At 50.7% G+C, this 20,000-nt stretch overlaps 1 protein-coding gene across 3 annotated transcripts in view; it reads left to right on the top strand.

The window, feature by feature from the left end:
- The window catches only part of LOC108257718 (protein eva-1 homolog C), a 51,923-nt gene that overhangs the window by 12,501 nt on the left and 19,422 nt on the right, over window positions 1-20,000 (top strand). Inside the window, exons 2-5 of one of the 3 annotated variants that reach the window (XM_017455705.3) lie at window positions 12,576-12,793; window positions 13,522-13,642; window positions 13,810-13,962; window positions 16,935-17,078. In XM_017455705.3, the coding sequence (XP_017311194.1) occupies window positions 12,576-12,793; window positions 13,522-13,642; window positions 13,810-13,962; window positions 16,935-17,078 (636 nt within the window). Of the gene's footprint in view, window positions 1-12,575; window positions 12,803-13,518; window positions 13,643-13,809; window positions 13,963-16,934; window positions 17,079-20,000 lie in introns of all 3 variants that reach the window. The other 2 variants (XM_017455695.3, XM_017455683.3) reach the window with 2 other exon arrangements.

Raw genomic sequence — 20,000 nt, 5'->3', positions numbered from 1 at the left:
CTCACACACACACACACACACTATCTCTCTCTCTCACACACACACTGTCTCTCTCTCTCTCTCTCACGCTGTCTCTTTGTCTTTCTCTCATAGTCTCTCTCTCTGTCTGTCTCTCACTGTCTCTCTCACTGTCTCACAGTCTCTCGGTTTTCTATTAAAAATGCACACAAACAAAATAAAGCAGATTATTGATAACTAATGCAATTGACTGATGCAAAGAGATGCGCGAGAGATGGGGACAGACAGAGGGACAGACAGAGAGGAAGAGATGAGGTTGGAGAGAGAGCGAGGGATAGAGATGCAAGGGGAAGGAGAGAGAGCGAGAGAGAGATGAGGACAGACAGAGACACAGAGAGAGAGAGAGAGAGAGAGAAAGACCTGGACAAAAAAGAGAAAGTTCACCGTGTCATGCACTATTTCGCGGCTTCTGATTTAGTTATTTATTTATTTATTTTACATTTCCAGGAACTTCTGCAGGTATAAAAACAAATAAACAGGAATTCGGAACCCAAAAGAACCTTTTCAGAAACGCAGGCACATTTTTGAAGAACCCAGTCGTCACAGACACGGGGCTTCTCTCCTGCACTCCCTTTCCTCCCCCACCTGGCCACCATAGTTGGAGGTCAAAGGTCAGTTGAATTAATGGATGTCTGGTGTGTGTGTGTGTGTGTGTGTGTGTGTGTGTGGAAACTGAACTCATTATACCGCAGACAAACAAAAACAACCGATTGCCCATCGCAGCACCACACACACACACACACACACACACACACACACACACGTATTGTGGGCTGAACTAAAGCAGGTTGGACTGAACGTAAGGTTGCATCCAAAGTTAAATCCAGTCACATGACTAAATCCTGTCAGCTGACTCGGCACTATTACACCGTGGCTTTGAGTCTTCTGATGGGTTCCTGCAGTGTGTTTGCAGTTAATAGACACCGCTTCACTACAGGAACCTTTTCAGGAATCGTGGAAATGTAAGCACACGTCCACCTGAAACGTTTTTAAGAACCCGGAATCCTTTTCAGGGAGACGAGAATCTTTTTGGTAACCGAAACCGTTTTAGGAACCTTTTTTTAGATAGAACCCTTCAAACCAGGAGCCTTTTCAGGAACTTTAGTGACGTTTCCAAGAAATAAAACCTGCCTGTAAATCTTTTCAGATTTCGGAGAAGACACAAGGAACCTTTTTAGACACCTTTAACCCTTTCATGCACCCAGGAACCCTTTCAGGAGCTCAAGCATCTTCACAGAAACCTGTTTAGGAATCGTCTGCCCTTTCATGAACCTAGGAACTGAGGAATCTTTTAATGAACTTTTACTGACCATCAGCCATTTGACGAGCTCAGAACTTTTTCAGGAACCCATTGATTTTTTTTTTTTCGGAGGCCATGAACCCAGGAACCTTTTGAGGAACTCGGGGGAAACGTTGCAGGAACCCAGGCATTAAGTTTTTAACGTCCCAGAAAGTTTTTCAGAAACCGTCAGCTCTTTAATGAACCCGGAGACTTTTTGAGGAATTCGGTGAGCTTTTCGTGGTTGTTGTGTGTTGTTTTTGTTTTTGTTTTTGTCAGGAACCTGGGGAACCTTTTTAGGTACTCGACCCTTCTCATGAAACCCTATCATTTTTTCACTAACTTGAGAATTGTGTTGAGGAACCTTGACAAATTTGGTTTTATGTGTTTTTAAAATAAACCTCTTGCTTTATCTCACACACACACACACACACACACACACACACACACACACACACACACTATGACATTGATGGAGTGGTATTTAGCATAACCAACTCCGCTCATTTATTTCAGTCTGCTGCTTTTAAACAGTGTGTGTGTGTGTGTGTGTGTGGCACCAGGGTGTGGACCAATTGCAATATGGGGTTTAAAACCTTAGTTGAGGTTCAGTGTGTGTGTGTGTGTGTGTGTGTGTGTGTGTGAGTGAGTGTTCCCCGCATCCTAAGCTTTAGCCTCTAATGACTGTAATTCACTAAATCCCAGGCAGTGAAAGTGAGAGTTTAGAGTCTCTCCACTGAGCCGCACGTTTATGAGCCGAGCTGATGAGTTCTGCAGAACAAGTCTAAATAAATACTCCTGCAATACTCTCTCTCTACACCCTCTCCGACTGTACGCTCGCCCTACGCCCTCCTCCGACTGTACTCTCTCCCTACGCCCTCCTCCGACTGTACTCTCTCTCCCTACGCCCTCCTCCGACTGTACTCTCTCTCCCTACGCCCTCCTCCGACTGTACTCTCTCTCCCTACGCCCTCCTCCGACTGTACTCTCTCCCTACGCCCTCCTCCGACTGTACGCTCTCTCCCTACGCCCTCCTCCGACTGTACGCTCTCGCCCTACGCCCTCCTCCGACTGTACTCTCTCGCCCTACGCCCTCCTCCGACTGTACTCTCTCCCTACGCCCTCCTCCGACTGTACGCTCGCCCTACGCCCTCCTCCGACTGTACGCTCTCTCCCTACGCCCTCCTCCGACTGTACGCTCTCTCCCTACGCCCTCCTCCGACTGTACTCTCTCTCCCTACGCCCTCCTCCGACTGTACGCTCTCTCCCTACGCCCTCCTCCGACTGTACTCTCTCCCTACGCCCTCTCCGACTGTACTCTCTCTCCCTACGCCCTCCTCCGACTGTACTCTCTCTCTCCCTACGCCCTCCTCCGACTGTACTCTCTCTCCCTACGCCCTCCTCCGACTGTACTCTCTCTCCCTACGCCCTCCTCCGACTGTACTCTCTCCCTACGCCCTCCTCTGACTGTACTCTCTCCCTACGCCCTCCTCCGACTGTACTCTCTCTCTCCCTACGCCCTCTCCGACTGTACGCTCTCTCCCTACGCCCTCTCCGACTGTACGCTCTCCCTACGCCCTCCTCCGACTGTACTCTCTCTCCCTACGCCCTCCTCCGACTGTACGCTCGCCCTACGCCCTCCTCCGACTGTACGCTCGCCCTACGCCCTTCTCCGACTGTACTCTCTCTCTCCCTACGCCCTCCTCCGACTGTACTCTCTCTCCCTACGCCCTCCTCCGACTGTACGCTCGCCCTACGCCCTCCTCCGACTGTACGCTCTCGCCCTACGCCCTTCTCCGACTGTACTCTCTCCCTACGCCCTCCTCCGACTGTACTCTCTCTCCCTACGCCCTCCTCCGACTGTACGCTCTCCCTACGCCCTCCTCCGACTGTACTCTCTCTCCCTACGCCCTCCTCCGACTGTACGCTCTCTCCCTACGCCCTCCTCCGACTGTACGCTCTCTCCCTACGCCCTCTCCGACTGTACGCTCTCTCCCTACGCCCTCTCCGACTGTACGCTCTCTCCCTACGCCCTCCTCCGACTGTACTCTCTCCCTACGCCCTCCTCCGACTGTACGCTCTCTCCCTACGCCCTCCTCCGACTGTACGCTCTCTCCCTACGCCCTCCTCCGACTGTACGCTCTCTCCCTACGCCCTCCTCCGACTGTACTCTCTCTCCCTACGCCCTCCTCTGACTGTACGCTCTCTCCCTACGCCCTCCTCCGACTGTACGCTCTCTCCCTACGCCCTCTCCGACTGTACGCTCTCTCCCTACGCCCTCTCCGACTGTACGCTCTCTCCCTACGCCCTCCTCCGACTGTACTCTCTCCCTACGCCCTCCTCCGACTGTACGCTCTCTCCCTACGCCCTCCTCCGACTGTACGCTCTCTCCCTACGCCCTCCTCCGACTGTACGCTCTCTCCCTACGCCCTCCTCCGACTGTACTCTCTCCCTACGCCCTCCTCCGACTGTACGCTCTCTCCCTACGCCCTCCTCCGACCTGTACGCTCTCTCCCTACGCCCTCCTCCGACTGTACGCTCTCTCCCTACGCCCCTCCTCCGACCTGTACGCTCTCTCCCTACGCCCTCCTCCGACTGTACGCTCTCTCCCTACGCCCTCCTCCGACTGTACGCTCTCTCCCTACGCCCTCCTCCGACTGTACTCCTCTCGCCCCTACGCCCTCCTCCGACTGTACGCTCTCGCCCTACGCCCTCCTCCGACTGTACGCTCTCGCCCTACGCCCTCCTCCGACTGTACGCTCTCTCCCTACGCCCTCCTCCGACTGTACTCTCTCTCCCTACGCCCTCCTCCGACTGTACTCTCTCTCCCTACGCCCTCCTCCGACTGTACGCTCTCGCCCTACGCCCTCCTCCGACTGTACTCTCTCTCCCTACGCCCTCCTCCGACTGTACTCTCTCTCCCTACGCCCTCCTCCGACTGTACGCTCTCTCCCTACGCCCTCCTCCGACTGTACGCTCTCTCCCTACGCCCTCCTCCGACTGTACGCTCTCTCCCTACGCCCTCCTCCGACTGTACGCTCTCTCCCTACGCCCTCTCCGACTGTACGCTCTCTCCCTACGCCCTCTCCGACTGTACGCTCTCTCCCTACGCCCTCTCCGACTGTACGCTCTCTCCCTACGCCCTCCTCCGACTGTACTCTCTCCCTACGCCCTCCTCCGACTGTACGCTCTCTCCCTACGCCCTCCTCCGACTGTACTCTCTCTCCCTACGCCCTCCTCCGACTGTACGCTCTCTCCCTACGCCCTCCTCCGACTGTACGCTCTCTCCCTACGCCCTCCTCCGACTGTACGCTCTCTCCCTACGCCCTCTCCGACTGTACGCTCTCTCCCTACGCCCTCTCCGACTGTACGCTCTCTCCCTACGCCCTCTCCGACTGTACGCTCTCTCCCTACGCCCTCCTCCGACTGTACGCTCTCTCCCTATGCCCTCCTCCGACTGTACTCTCTCCCTACGCCCTCCTCCGACTGTACTCTCTCTCCCTACGCCCTCCTCCGACTGTACGCTCTCTCCCTACGCCCTCCTCCGACTGTACTCTCTCCCTACGCCCTCCTCCGACTGTACTCTCTCCCTACGCCCTCCTCTGACTGTACTCTCTCTCCCTACGCCCTCCTCCGACTGTACTCTCTCTCCCTACGCCCTCCTCCGACTGTACGCTCTCTCCCTACGCCCTCCTCCGACTGTACGCTCTCTCCCTACGCCCTCCTCCGACTGTACGCTCTCTCTACGCCCTCAATACAATCTGTAAAAAAAAAAAAAATACTGATTTTAATTACACAATAAATTAGGTATGTATGTGAGAACTTGCATTAGTGGATATAACTTGTTAGCTGTTAATAAGGAGAAGGGTCAAAGAAGGAGTGGATGAATTGCTGTGTGTGTGTGTGTGTGTGTGTGTGTGTGTGTGTGTGTGTGCTGTAAGTGGTCAGTCTGTTGTGAATGTACATTCATAACATCATTAGCTGCTGTTATTGGGTTTATGAAGGTGATTATTGTAACATTTTAGCAGTAGAGATGAGGAGGAGAAGAAGAATAGAGAGATTACAGAGATAGAATATTGCAGCCTGAGGAAGACCTGCTGTTGAAGAAGAAAAAAGGATGAACAGATTCAAATATGATGATGATGATGATGATGAAATGAGACTGTAAACACCCATACGGTCAGATAAAGAAGGAGAAGGAAGGAGGAATATTTTTCACAGTGCCTGCTGGAGTAACTTTCCCTGTTAGCTGCTATTTGATATGACACATGACAGTGAGGGGTGTGTGTGTGTGTGAGAGAGTGTGAGTGAGGCGGCATTTCCTTTTGATACGTCTTACACACACACATATTCTCTGCCAAATCGATGGCTCCTGTGAAAGATGATCTGTCTCCTTCTCTACATTCCATCTGTCTTCTCTTTCTGTGTGTGTGTGTGTGTGTGTGTGTGTGTGTGTGTGTGTGTGTGTGTGTCCGCGCGCGCTCGTGCTCCTGCAGACCTGTGAGGAATTTACTCCTGAGCACTCTCAGCCAATCACAGCGCAGCATCATTTAAACAGAGGGAAACCCCAGCGGAGGGTAATTCCCTGCTGCACAGATAAATCTGAACACGCACACACACACACACACACAATTAGTGTGTAATATCTCAGTTAGCGTTGTTCTCATCTCTCAGCTGCTCGCCATGACGACTTTGTTTGTGTATAAACATGATAGTTCTTACAGAGTGAGATTTCACTTTATACATCATACCGTAATTCCTGCAGTAGCAGGGCTACCGTAAATACACTAACACACGGGCAAACTGCAGTTACAGTAATGTACAGTACAGAAAAGCTAACGTTACACATCTTATAGTTTTAAAAATACTGTGTGTGTGAGAGAGAGAGAGAGAGAGGTTAAGGAGAATTTTTGCCCTCAGTGCTTTTAGCCTATCACATGACATGTCATCTGATCAGAACAGGAGGCCCACGGTCCCTCTGAGATTTTCACTCTAATGATTTAATGCCCCTCGGGATGTTCGTTACAAACATCCAACACCAGATACAACAACAACCCGAATATGGAACTGAGCGCAGCGGTGAGTGGGCGTGGCACAGACACAATAGATTGTAATGTGGGTGTGTCTTAGAGCTCTTCTTGGACTCGGAGACACACCCACATTTCTATCCAGGCCTACACTGAGTCATATATATATATATATATATATATATATATATATATATATATATATATATATATATATATATATATATATATATATATATATATATATATATATAAAATAATGATGGTGTCAGATTTGGTGCCTTGCTAATTCTGTCAGTGTGTGGTCCTGTCAAGTTCTCTCTCTCTCTCTCTCTCTCTCTCTCTCACTCACACACACACACACACACACTCACACACACACTTTGAATGGAATGCTGTGGTGGGTGCCAGAGAGCTTGGAACCTGGTAATGAACTAGTATTCGAGCCATGGTGCTGCATACAAACACACACACACACACACACACACACTCACTCTGCTGGTTTATTAGTCGTTCTTACATTTCGTGGTCATGTGGGCATCTTATTAAAACAGTAACTCTGATGTTTATTCTGCTTCTCCTCGTTGAATCGCTGTGAACTCTACACCTGATTCATTACACTGCAGTGCTGGTGAATTCTCCTATCCGATTGGTCAGAAGGCGTTGATGTTATTTCGTTTCTATAGTAACCGCTCATTCGCAAGGACTTGTACATCGAACACTTTACAGAAACAGACATGAGAAGTTGTTGATGCGGTGAGGTTTTGAGTAAGGAGACGTTTCGTGGACGTCTTCAGGACGGGGGGACGGGGGAGTTTAAGGTTTATCGCTGACGTGGATTGTTTTCTGATAACCGAATGACACGGAGTGTTTTATTCCGTGTAAATCCGCGTGTAATCAGGAGACGTGTTTCTGAAAGCTGGTGTGATATGACTTACTGGCTGTCTTTTTTTCTTTCTTTCTTTCTTCATAAATATCTCGTACATCTCATGAATATTTTCCCCAAACTACATTCAGTTTGTAATGGTTTTAATGGGAATTGTATTGGTTTTAATGGAAACTGTAATGGTCTCTACTGGGAATTTGTTGCCTTATATTGGTGACATGTAATGTCTAGTGGATACCATTAAGGCCCATTAATGGTAATGGTTTTAATGGTTGGATGATGGTTTGTAATGGTATTTGTGGTGGAAACCATTAGAATTTCTGTGATGGTTTCTCTTGGGGGTTTTTTGTCAACAGGGAGTCCGTGATCTGCATGTCCTACAGAAGTCCAGATGTGGTTTAGGACACAGTGGGACTTGCTGTCTTTTATAAACATGAATCAAATCTGATCATGTAGCTGAACACTGGAACGTTATGGGGCGGTCATCTTGGACAACTTAGGATCAGTTTTTCCTCACCTCAGTTTTTCCCTCGCCTCAGTTTTACCTCAGTTTTTTTTTTTACTCGCCTCAGTTTTTTTTCCTCACCTCCTTTTTTCCTTGCCTCAGTTTTTCCTCGCATCAGTTTTTTCCTCACCTCCTTTTTTTCTTTGCCTCAGTTTTTCCTCGCCTCAGTTTTACCTCAGTTTTTTTTCCTTGCCTCAGGTTTTCCTCGCCTGTTTTTTTTTTTCCTTGCCTCAGTTTTTCCTTGCTTCAGTTCTTTCCCTCGCCTCAGTTTCACCTCAGTTTTTTTACTCGCCTCAGTTCTTTCCCTCGCCTCAGTTTTACCTGTTTTTTTTTTTCCCCTCACCTCCTTTTTTCCCTTGCCTCAGGTTTTCCTCGCCTCAGTTTTTTCCCTCACCTCAGTTTTTTCCCCCGCCTCAGTTTCACCTCAGTTTTTTTTCCTCGCCGGTTTCTTTACTCGCCTCAGTTTCACCTCAGTTCTTTCCCTCACCTCAGTTTTTATTCGCCTCAGTTTTTTTCTTGCCTGTTTTTTTTTTACTCGCCTCAGTTCTTTCCCTTTTTCCGTCGCCTCAGTTTCACCTCAGTTTTTTTTTCATTGCCTCAGTTTTTTTCCTTGCCTCAGTTTTTACTCGCCTCAGTTTTTTCCTCAGCACTATTTTTCCTCAACACCTTTTTTCCTTGCCTCAGATTTTTCCTTGCCTCAGTATTTCCTCACCGCAGTTTTGCGTCACTTGAAAGCTGGAATTGTTGCTGATAGAACTGTACTTCCATATTTCACAGTTTATCACTGCTATTTTCCTAAATAGTTTATTTACTTGCATTCGACTGACATTAAAGTGAAGTTCAGACACCGTCTCGGCTGATTGTCTGCTTCTCTGAAGTGTACGTTTGTTTTTGCTTTTTTATTTATTTATTTATTTATTTATTTTAAATTGATGTTATGTTTTGTAAAGTGTAACATTTGGGCTGAGACTCCGCTGACAAGCTGCACGGTGAAGCTGATTAGTGTTAGCGTTGCTCTTGCAGCTCGACGGCGGAGATAAAGACTCGCTGAGGAAAGTGGAGATGTGTTTGTGACTCCAGCGAGTCGTCTCTGTGCGTCTCGGCGCGCTGTAATTGATGTAATCTTGTAAAAGTGTGAGGATCAGCAGTGAAATTGTCCTGACACGCTCACAGACACACTGAGGTAACTCTGGGCCAAACAAACATCACTGAACATTTACCCTCGGTGTCGAGGCGGGGGGGAACAGCGCACTCTGTGTCGAGGCGGGGGGGGGTAAGAGGAGGAGAGGAACAGTGTGCTCGGTGCCGAGGCGGGGGGGGGGGGGGGACAGCGCGCTCTGTGCCGAGGCGGGGGGGAGAGGAGGAGAGGAACAGCGCGCTCGGTGCCGAGGCGGGGGGGGGGGAGAGGAACAGCACGCTCGGTGCTGAGGCGGGGGGGGAGGAGAGGAACAGCACGCTCGGTGCTGAGGCGGGGGGGAGGAGAGGAACAGCACGCTCGGTGCCGAGGCGGGGGGGGTAAGAGGAGGAGAGGAACAGTGTGCTCGGTGCCGAGGCGGGGGGGGGGGGACAGCGCGCTCGGTGCCGAGGCGGGGGGGGGGGGACAGCGCGCTCGGTGCCGAGGCGGGGGGGGGGGGACAGCGCGCTCTGTGCCGAGGCGGGGGGGGGGGGACAGCGCGCTCTGTGCCGAGGCGGGGGGGACAGCGCGCTCTGTGCCGAGGCGGGGGGGACAGCGCGCTCTGTGCCGAGGCGGGGGGGACAGCGCGCTCTGTGCCGAGGCGGGGGGGACAGCGCGCTCTGTGCCGAGGCGGGGGGGACAGCGCGCTCTGTGCCGAGGCGGGGGGGGACAGCGCGCTCTGTGCCGAGGCGGGGGGGGGGGACAGCGCGCTCTGTGCCGAGGCGGGGGGGGGGGACAGCGCGCTCTGTGCCGAGGCGGGGGGGGGGGGGGGGACAGCGCGCTCTGTGCCGAGGCGGGGGGGACAGCGCGCTCTGTGCCGAGGCGGGGGGGACAGCGCGCTCTGTGCCGAGGCGGGGGGGGACAGCGCGCTCTGTGCCGAGGCGGGGGGGACAGCGCGCTCTGTGCCGAGGCGGGGGGGACAGCGCGCTCTGTGCCGAGGCGGGGGGGACAGCGCGCTCTGTGCCGAGGCGGGGGGGACAGCGCGCTCTGTGCCGAGGCGGGGGGGACAGCGCGCTCTGTGCCGAGGCGGGGGGGGGGGACAGCGCGCTCTGTGCCGAGGCGGGGGGGGGGGGACAGCGCGCTCTGTGCCGAGGCGGGGGGGGGGGGACAGCGCGCTCTGTGCCGAGGCGGGGGGGGGGGGACAGCGCGCTCTGTGCCGAGGCGGGGGGGGGGGGACAGCGCGCTCTGTGCCGAGGCGGGGGGGGGGGACAGCGCGCTCTGTGCCGAGGCGGGGGGGGGGGGACAGCGCGCTCTGTGCCGAGGCGGGGGGGGGGGGACAGCGCGCTCTGTGCCGAGGCGGGGGGGGGGGGACAGCGCGCTCTGTGCCGAGGCGGGGGGGGGGGACAGCGCGCTCTGTGCCGAGGCGGGGGGGGGGGACAGCGCGCTCTGTGCCGAGGCGGGGGGGGGGGGACAGCGCGCTCTGTGCCGAGGCGGGGGGGGGGGGACAGCGCGCTCTGTGCCGAGGCGGGGGGGGGGGGACAGCGCGCTCTGTGCCGAGGCGGGGGGGGGGGGACAGCGCGCTCTGTGCCGAGGCGGGGGGGGGGGGACAGCGCGCTCTGTGCCGAGGCGGGGGGGGGGGGACAGCGCGCTCTGTGCCGAGGCGGGGGGGGGGGGACAGCGCGCTCTGTGCCGAGGCGGGGGGGGGGGGACAGCGCGCTCTGTGCCGAGGCGGGGGGGGGGGGACAGCGCGCTCTGTGCCGAGGCGGGGGGGGGGGGACAGCGCGCTCTGTGCCGAGGCGGGGGGGGGGGGACAGCGCGCTCTGTGCCGAGGCGGGGGGGGGGGGACAGCGCGCTCTGTGCCGAGGCGGGGGGGGGGGGACAGCGCGCTCTGTGCCGAGGCGGGGGGGGGGGGACAGCGCGCTCTGTGCCGAGGCGGGGGGGGGGGGACAGCGCGCTCTGTGCCGAGGCGGGGGGGGGGGACAGCGCGCTCTGTGCCGAGGCGGGGGGGGGGGGACAGCGCGCTCTGTGCCGAGGCGGGGGGGGGGGCAGCGCGCTCTGTGCCGAGGCGGGGGGGGGGGCAGCGCGCTCTGTGCCGAGGCGGGGGGGAGAGGAGGGGGGGGACAGCGCGCTCTGTGCCGAGGCGGGGGGGAGAGGAGGGGGGGGACAGCGCGCTCTGTGCCGAGGCGGGGGGGAGAGGAGGGGGGGGACAGCGCGCTCTGTGCCGAGGCGGGGGGGAGAGGAGGGGGGGGACAGCGCGCTCTGTGCCGAGGCGGGGGGGAGAGGAGGGGGGGGACAGCGCGCTCTGTGCCGAGGCGGGGGGGAGAGGAGGGGGGGGACAGCGCGCTCGGTGCCGAGGCGGGGGGGAGAGGAGGGGGGGGACAGCGCGCTCTGTGCCGAGGCGGGGGGGAGAGGAGGGGGGGGACAGCGCGCTCGGTGCCGAGGCGGGGGGGAGAGGAGGAGGGGGACAGCGCGCTCGGTGCCGAGGCGGGGGGGGAAGAGGAGGAGAGGGACAGCGCGCATGGTGTGGTGCTCTTACAGGACAATAATCAACTGCAGAGTCACTGTTACCACGGTGATGCTGATCATTTTCCTGCAACAGCTCGTCCCCGAGGCTTTTATTCCTCTTACGCCACAGCAGTTTACCACCAATTACAATTTTTTATCCATTTATAGTTGCTCTATAATAAATGTAAAAATTGGATTCAATATTGTGGGACATCCCGGACCCGCGCCAGTTCATTTTCCTTTCTTTATTTCTCTTTATCCATTTTTATTTTTATTTTCTTTCTTCTTTATATTTTCCTTGTTTTTTCTTTCTTTTCCACCCTTCCACTGTTCTGTTCGTCCTCTCCTCTTTTCTTTCTTTTTTGTTTTTGTTTTTGTCTTTTATTTTTTATTGTTTCTTTCTTTTTCTTTTTTTCATTCTTTTTTCTTTTTATTGTTTTTCTCTTTCTCCCCTGTTAGAACTTGTCCACATTATCCAAAACTTGTGTGTGTGTGTGTGTGTGTGTGTGTGTGTGTGTGTGTGTGTGTGTGTGTGTGTGTGACTTTGACGTCTTTTTGCTCCATTTGAGGTAAATTAGGTTTTAAATGAGAGACGATGAGGATGCAATCAGTTTGTTTGCCTTTCTCAGGTGGGCCCCACACACACACACACACACACACACACACACACACACACACACACACACACACACACACAGAGCAAGCCTGAACAGGCTGGTGTCTGTGTCTGTGTGTGTGTTTGTGTGTGTCTGAGTGTGTGTGTCTGAGTGTGTGTGTTTGTGTGTGTGTCTGAGTGTGTGTGTGTCTGAGTGTGTGTGGGGATTATGTTGAGTGATGAAATTATAAATAAAGTCATACAGAAGCGTTTAGAGGATGGACATCAGCCATCGCTTTGTCCTGAACTTCCTGTCATTCAAGGACAAACAATAACACTGTGTACACACACACACACACACACACACACACACACACACACACACACTCTCTCTCTCAAATGTCACATGGCACAGCATGTACAGTATGCATAACCAACAAACAGTGGAGGTGGATCAGATGAAATTTAAGTGTGTGTGTGTGCACGTGTCTGTCTGTCTGTCCGTCTCTCAAGCTGTCTCTTTTCATCAGTCTATCATTTTTGATTAGTAAATTTAAAGCATCATCTCTGGGAGTGTGTGTGTGTGTGTGTGTGTGTGTGTGTGTGGGGTCCCGTCATTAACCGTTGCCCTGCTCTCGTATCCTAGGTTACCTGTTGCACGTGTTGCGTAACTACACAGATGAGGTGTGTGATGGTCACCACCTGACTGTACGCTGCCCTCCCAGAACCACCATCGCTGTCCAATCAGCTTTCTACGGCAGGAAAAGCTCCGCCCACTCTCCGTTCTGCCCACCGCTGTACAGCATCGGTGGGTCACGCCCACTGAGTGGTGTCACTTCCTGTCATGTGGCAACAGCGCTGCAGGTAACACAGGTGTGTGTGTGTGTGTGTGTGTGTGTCCTTTACATTTCTGGATATTAATATTCAATCCAAATAAATATTTTTAACAAATCTACATGAGAAATAAGACATGAATAAAATCATGTCTTTTATTCAACAATACATTTTATTTCCTTCTTCCTGTCTGTCTCTCTTTCTCTCTTTCCTTCTGTCTGTCTGTCGCTTTTATATCTCTTCTGCATCTTTCTATTTCTGTCTGTCCTTGTCATTTCATCTCCCTTTCTGTCTGTTTCTGTCATTCGCTCTCAATCTCTCTGTCTCTATCTGCCTCTCTGAATCTTTCGTCTGTCTCTCTCTGTCTGTCTTTTTTTAAAAATCTGTCTTTCTCACTATATCTGTCTCTCTCTCTCTCTCTCTATCATTTCATCTGTCTTTCTGACTGTTTCTCCATCACTCTCTCTGTGTCTCTATCTGTCTCTTTTTCTGTATCTCTTTCTGTCTGACATTCTCTCTCTCTCTCTCTCTCTCTCTCTCTCTCTCTCTCTCTCTCTCTCTCTCTCTGTCATATTCTCTTGGTCTATATCTCACGCTTTCTCTCTCTCTCTCTCTCTCACACACACACACACACACACACACACACACACACACACACACAATGTCTGTCTTTTTCCGTCCATCTTTTTCTCCCAATCTGTCTCTAACTCTCTCTCTCACTTTGTGTGTGTGTGTGTGTGTGTGTGTGTGTGTAGAAGATGACAGACGAGTGTGAGGACAGGAGGAGCTGTGAGCTGTTGGTGAACAGTCGGTTGTTTGGAACGGATCCGTGTCCATCCATCGGCAAATCCCTCACTCTGCATTACAAGTGCAGACCTAGTGAGTCTCTCACACACACACACACACACACACACACACACACGTCAGTTATAAAGCTTATGTAAATCAATACAGATATACTGCTACGTATTTATGTATTGTTTTGCATATTGTACATAACTGAGTGTGTGTGTGTGTGTGTGTGTGTGTGTGTGTGTGGTTTGTAGACGAGTATAAGAGTAAGGTGGTGTGTGAGGGGGAGAAGTTGAGGGTGAGCTGTAAGACAGGGATGCAGATCGCCGTGTACTCGACCATGTTTGGACGTACGCAGGAGGGGACACTGGAGTGTCCTCCACACCACCGGAGGGCGCCGTCTGTCGGTGAGTCGCTCTGATGGAGCACGATTAGCTACAGAAATCATTCACACAGTCAGATAATCAGATAATCAGATAACGTTAATCCTGAGTGACTGAAGTCATTATTTAACGTATTAGTTAGTTTTATACAAATTATTCGTCATAATTAGCCTTTGACTTTGATGTTTTGGCAACGTCGTAAAACACCAAGTATTTAAAAAAAACTTGCCAAACTGTCAGTCGGGATATTTATCCGCTTTGTTTCTAATGCTAGCTAGATTTTCTAACATAAGCTAACATGACAGGCCAGGTGTGTGTGTGTGTGTGTGTGTGTATATATGTGTATATATGTGTGTGTAAATATATATATATATATATATATATATATATATATATATATATATATATATATATATATATATAAATCCTTAACTCCTAATGCTAGCTAGATAGCATTAGGAAAATAGGCGTGTCTTTGACTTGATGTATGCGCTTATGGCCACGCCCACTTCTGTCTCACACACACACACACACACACCCCGTTGTTTTCTCCACTGTGTTTATTCGGCCCATGTAAGAATATTCGACGTGTTAGTGCGTCACGGAAAATCACAAGAAATAACTTAACCAGATGTCAATCACTGAGGCTCCGCCTCCGCACACACATCACAGAGCTTCCCAGCATGATGATAAACACTCGCATCGCTTTACACACACCCACACACACACACGTCATAGGAGATGAGATTATCTGGTATGAAAACACCTCTGTTACAGTGTACCTCTCTCTCTCTCTCTCTCACACACACACACACACACACACAGAGCAGCTTTCCTGGAATTTTCCACAGAACATTCTCACACACACACACACACCCATCTTACACGATGATATCAGACTTTAAGGAAAAGGATGTGTCTCTACCTTCTGGATCCAGAAGATAGGAAGTGTGTGCGCGTGTGTGTGTGTGCGCACGTGTGTGTGTGTGTGTGTGTTTTCCTGGAGAAACAATGCAGTCTTCTTACTAACTGCTGCATAGTTATTGCTGGTCTTGTAAAACTGTGTGTGGGGGGGAGTGAGAGAGAGAGAGAGTGAGAGAGAGAGAGAGAGAGAGAGACACACACACATTCTGTGCCTCTTGCTTGACTAATCGCCGTGGTGACCGCACTCAAAGCTCAGGTTAATGGCGTCTCTGTCTGTCCCTCACGATACTTCCTTCCACTGGGGGAAGAATTTAAGCGTGACACCATCAGGTTAAAGTCCCTCGGGGGGACTGGAGACGGGACGACTGTTCCTCTGTCCTGGGGAAGCATTTAGACAGCCGCCCTCCCCCCGTCACAGCCGGTCACTTAGTCTCCTCTCGGGTCACGTCCACACACACACACGCAGCCAGGTCACACTCTGTCAGAAGCTCCGCCTACAGACCATCTGATGTATACTGTCAGTACATAATCAGGATCTGATGTTTAAACAGATCCACAGTGACATCTTGCTTTGTTTCCTTTGTACTAGAACGAATACACAGTAGCGCCCCCTGCTGGTATGGAGTGGGTTTTTGGTTTGTTTGTTTCTTGCACGTACGTACACGTCGACCGTCGGGGGTCATCTCTGCGCCGTGTTTGAGAGCGACTTTTAACAGAAGGCGTGAGGAGACTTGGTTAGCTAAAGCCGGTGCTCTCGACACATCATATGCGACCCCCCTTACCCCCCCCCACACACACACACCCCCAAGACATTATTACATAGAGTTTTTTTTATTTTATTATTATTTGAATAAAAAGAGCTGCTAGCTAGTTTGCCTCGACTCTTAGCGTAGTAGCTAGCTAGTTAATTACGTAAATCTAACTAGAAATGCCAGCGTCATGTTGAACGCTAATTGTCGCGTACTTGTTGGGACAAAATATAACGTGAAAATGGCACTGTCAGTGTCGTCACGCTCTTTAATAATCCTCTCGTCGCTGGTTTAATCGTGAATTCCTGCCTCAGATTAAAGGATGACAAAGAACCGTGAAATCGGACACGGGCGGTAGAGCACACTTGTCGGTCGTTGGTGCGTGGAGAGGTGTGTGTGTGTGTGTGTGTGTGTGTGTGTGTGTGTGTGTGTGTGTGGAGGTCGGCCGCTGTGTCCGTCTCTTGTTCAGATGTGTGTAAGTCCATACGATAAGCGCTTAGCGATGATGGATGGACGGATCGTCAGTCGCGCTGACGCGCCGAGGTTTGGGGGAGATCAAACGTCTCCGGGATAAAGCACACGTCTGTCAGGGACGTCTGAACATGTAGAGAGGAACCGCGCGCACACACACACACACACACACGTGCACACATTCTTCATATACATCGACATGAAAGAGCTTTCCTTTTACCTCAGACCTTTCCCGTTTTTAGCGCTAATGTTGCTACTTCTGCAAAATATTTAAAATACTCCTAGCCGTAAGCCACGGTAAACTTAGCCCGTGTGATGTTGGCGAACTAGCCAGCTAGCAAAGCTACCTGTGGTGCTGCATAGCTCGCTAACGTTCCTTGCTACACGTGTCCTTCGGGTTGAATTTTCCACCTCGTTGTTTAAAAACTCGAATACTTTACGGTCGTGCCAGCGTTACAGAGTGATTCTAGTTAGCCAGGGTCACTTAGCCGTTAGCCAGGAATTTAAGGTTAACTTATTAGCTAGCCTGCCAAACAGTGAGGGAAATGTTTTGTCTACGTTGTGTATCCTTCTGACTGTGAATGAAGTGATTATCCCTAATCATACATTATATAACTTTATGGCTTTTCTTTTGTTTAATCATGCAGCTTCGATAGCATGTTGTATTAGCATCCACGCTAAGCAGCTTTACTGTAACTATAAGCAATACATTTAGCATTTTATATAAATAAATATATACGTCATCTTGCTGTACGGTGGGTATAGCGCCTGCTTACGAGGCACAGACGTCTCACGGTTTGGAAAGTATGAAACACGGAGACGGTCCGATTTGTTCTTTTTGTGTTTTTACAGACTGCCACGCGGAAGGGGCCCTGCAGGTGATGACATCACGTTGCCACGGGAAACGCACGTGCATGGTTCGAGCCTCGGCGCAGGAGTTCGGAGACCCCTGTTACACCGGGACTCGCAAATACCTCAGTGTTATATACACCTGTGGTGAGCACACACACACACACACAGGCAGATGAACACGCTGAAAGAAATCATAAGCACAATGTTGTGTGTGTGTGTGTGTGTGTGTGTGTGTGTGTGTGTATACAGGTGTATTCAGTCAGTGTGCTGGTAGAATGAGTCAGTTTATTCACTCGAGTTGAATAGAAAGGTGATTTTTAGGCATTGGATCAATTGCACGCGGTCAGAGCCTCAGCATGCAGCCGTCATGTGGACGTTTTGGCCACCAGAGGGCGCCAAACACTCACTCTTGAACTGTAGCAAGCACTTGTGTGGAAAATAAAAATAATATGGAGCTGTGTTGTTGTTGTTGTTGTTGTTGTTGTTGTTTTATGATTCACCAAGATAAACTTTTAATAGATTTTGCTTTGTATCTCTCGCTCTCTGTTATATTTTCCCCTTAACTTGGAGTCCCACACTGTGCACCGATGAAGCTTTACAGAATAAAGAGCTTAAAATGGTCGATTTAATCGTCATTCCTGATGAATTATTACGTGGATTTGATTATAGATGATTATTTTTGACAATGTTTACTGCAGGAGAGATGGTGTCCTTAATATGGTGGGACTTTCGGAAAGGATTTTGTTGGACTGTAGTCAGGTGCTGGTTTAAATGTCGGTGCTGGGATCCGTAGGGCTTTAACCAGTACTGGAAATTATGGGATGACCTTTTGGTTTCTATAGGAACACGGACACCTACAAAATGGATACAGGTAAACTATATGATTATACAGTAATAAGCTTTTTATCTCTGAAGGAAGTGTGGCCTCTGTTGATGTTAGTGTCGTTGAAGGAGGTGTGGCCTCTGTTTCTGTCAGTCTCACTGAAGGAGGTGTGGCCTCTGTGTTTAAATCTCTGAATGAGGCGTGGCCTTTGTGTCTGTTGGCCTCAGTAAAGGTGTGACTCGTTAAAAAAACAAGTATTTTAAGTATTTCTGATAGTTCTTTAACATCATGCAGACTGATCTGACTGTGTGTGTGTGTGTGTGTGTGTGTGTGTGTGTGTGTGTCCGTCTGTCAGTTATTCGCCCACACACAACGGTTATACCGAGTTATCTTGCTGAATCGCTTTTTGTTTTCATTCCTTGATAAGAAACCTGTGTGTGTGTGTGTGTGTGTGTGTGTGTGTGTGTGTGTGTGTGTGTGTTTTGAGAGACAGACCTCCTGAATTTTTCAGAGCAGCCCCTCTGTACTAATTCATCCTCCTACTGCAAACTAAATGAGAATAAACATCAGACATGCTGATACAGCGCTGTGTGTGTGTGTGTGTGTGTGTGTGTGTGTGTGTGTGTCTGGGCTTGAGTGAACCCATCTCTTGATCCAGGTCCATCAGCCTCCCACACTATGAGTCTGTCAATGTGCATGTGTAGATAAACGTGACTCACATCCTCTTCTTATGTCATTTATTATTATAGTGATTGAGTGAACACACACACACACACACACACACACACACACACACACACACACACACACACACACACACTCACTCACACACAGCTCAGACATCAGGAATGGGATTTATCTGTCTACAAAAATACTGATGAAATGTTGTGTTCAGAGTGTGTGTGTGTGTGTGTGTGTGTGTGTGTGTGTGTAATGACCTTCTTATCACACACACTGAAGCTGGGCTTCTTTTTTTAATCAACTGTGTGTGTGTGTGTGTGTGTGTGTGTGTGTGTGTGTGTGTGTGTGTGTGTGTGCACTGATGTGTACAAGAGAGACAAAGAGGCTTTCTTATATTGTGTGCTTGTCTGTGTGTGTCTACGGGTGTGCACTTGTGTGTTCTGTGCATGTGCACCTGTGTGTGTGTGTGTGTGTGTGTGTGTGTGTGTGTGTGTGTGTGTGTGTGTGTGTGTGTGTGTGTGCACTGATGTGTACAAGAGAGACAAAGAGGCTTTCTTATATTGTGTGCTTGTCTGTGTGTGTCTGCGGGTGTGCACTTGTGTGTTCTGTGCATGTGCACCTGTGTGTGTGTGTGTGTGTGTGTGTGTGTGTGTGTGTGAGAGAGAGAGAGAGAGAGGTCATGCTTCAGATCCACTGAACGCTCTGTCAGTTTGTAAGGTGACGGGATTTCACTCAGGCCTGACCAAGACTTCCAGTCAGCCTGTCTTATCTCCACGTTTCCTTCCTGTGTGTGTGTGTGTGTGTGTGTGTGTGTGTGTGTGTGTGTGTGTACTCCCTTTCTGAGGAAATAGTTTAATTGGGCAGTTTCAAATAATTTGACATGTAAGTAAAGGATCTGGCCCTGTGTGTGTGTGTGTGTGTGTGTGTTTATGGTTTAAGTAAGGTATACGCAGCTACATTACGCTACATACATGTTACAGTACAGAAGTGTGTGTGTGTGTGTGTGTGTAGAGTAGACTTTTGTCATTCTAGCCCTATAAAAGTATACAATAGAACAAAATGCCATTCTCCGAGGCCATGTGTGTGTGAGTGTGTGTGTGTGTGTGTGTGTGTGTGTGTGTGTGTGTGAGAGAGAGAGAGAGAGTGTGTGTGTGAGAGAGGGGGAATGTATCGCTCCCTCCTGCCTGTTTCGAGTGTAATCCAAACCGCATGGCTACGCTACAGAAAGAGAGGGAAAGAGTCATGTGACCCACTGACCAAACACACTACCTCTCCTCAGTGAGTCAGAGAGAGTGACACACACACACACACACACACACACACACACACACACACACACACACAGAGCTGCAAACGTGTATAGAATATGGCTTTTGCTTTTATTACTTTTATATCTAGAATCTTCATCTGTGTCTTCACCAGTCAGCAGACCACTGCTCCTATGAGTGATCCGGTATGTGATCTAATGGGAGGAAAGTAATCCAGTGTGTGAGCCAATAGAACAACAATGATCCAGTGTGTGAGCCAATAGGAGGTCAGTGATCCCGCGAGTGAGCCAGTAG

The sequence above is a fragment of the Ictalurus punctatus genome, chromosome 2, assembly GCF_001660625.3.
Source record: "Ictalurus punctatus breed USDA103 chromosome 2, Coco_2.0, whole genome shotgun sequence".
NCBI lineage: Eukaryota > Metazoa > Chordata > Actinopteri > Siluriformes > Ictaluridae > Ictalurus > Ictalurus punctatus.
The sequence above is the reverse complement of the archived record's forward strand: the minus strand, read 5'-3'. Positions and strand labels throughout refer to the sequence as shown.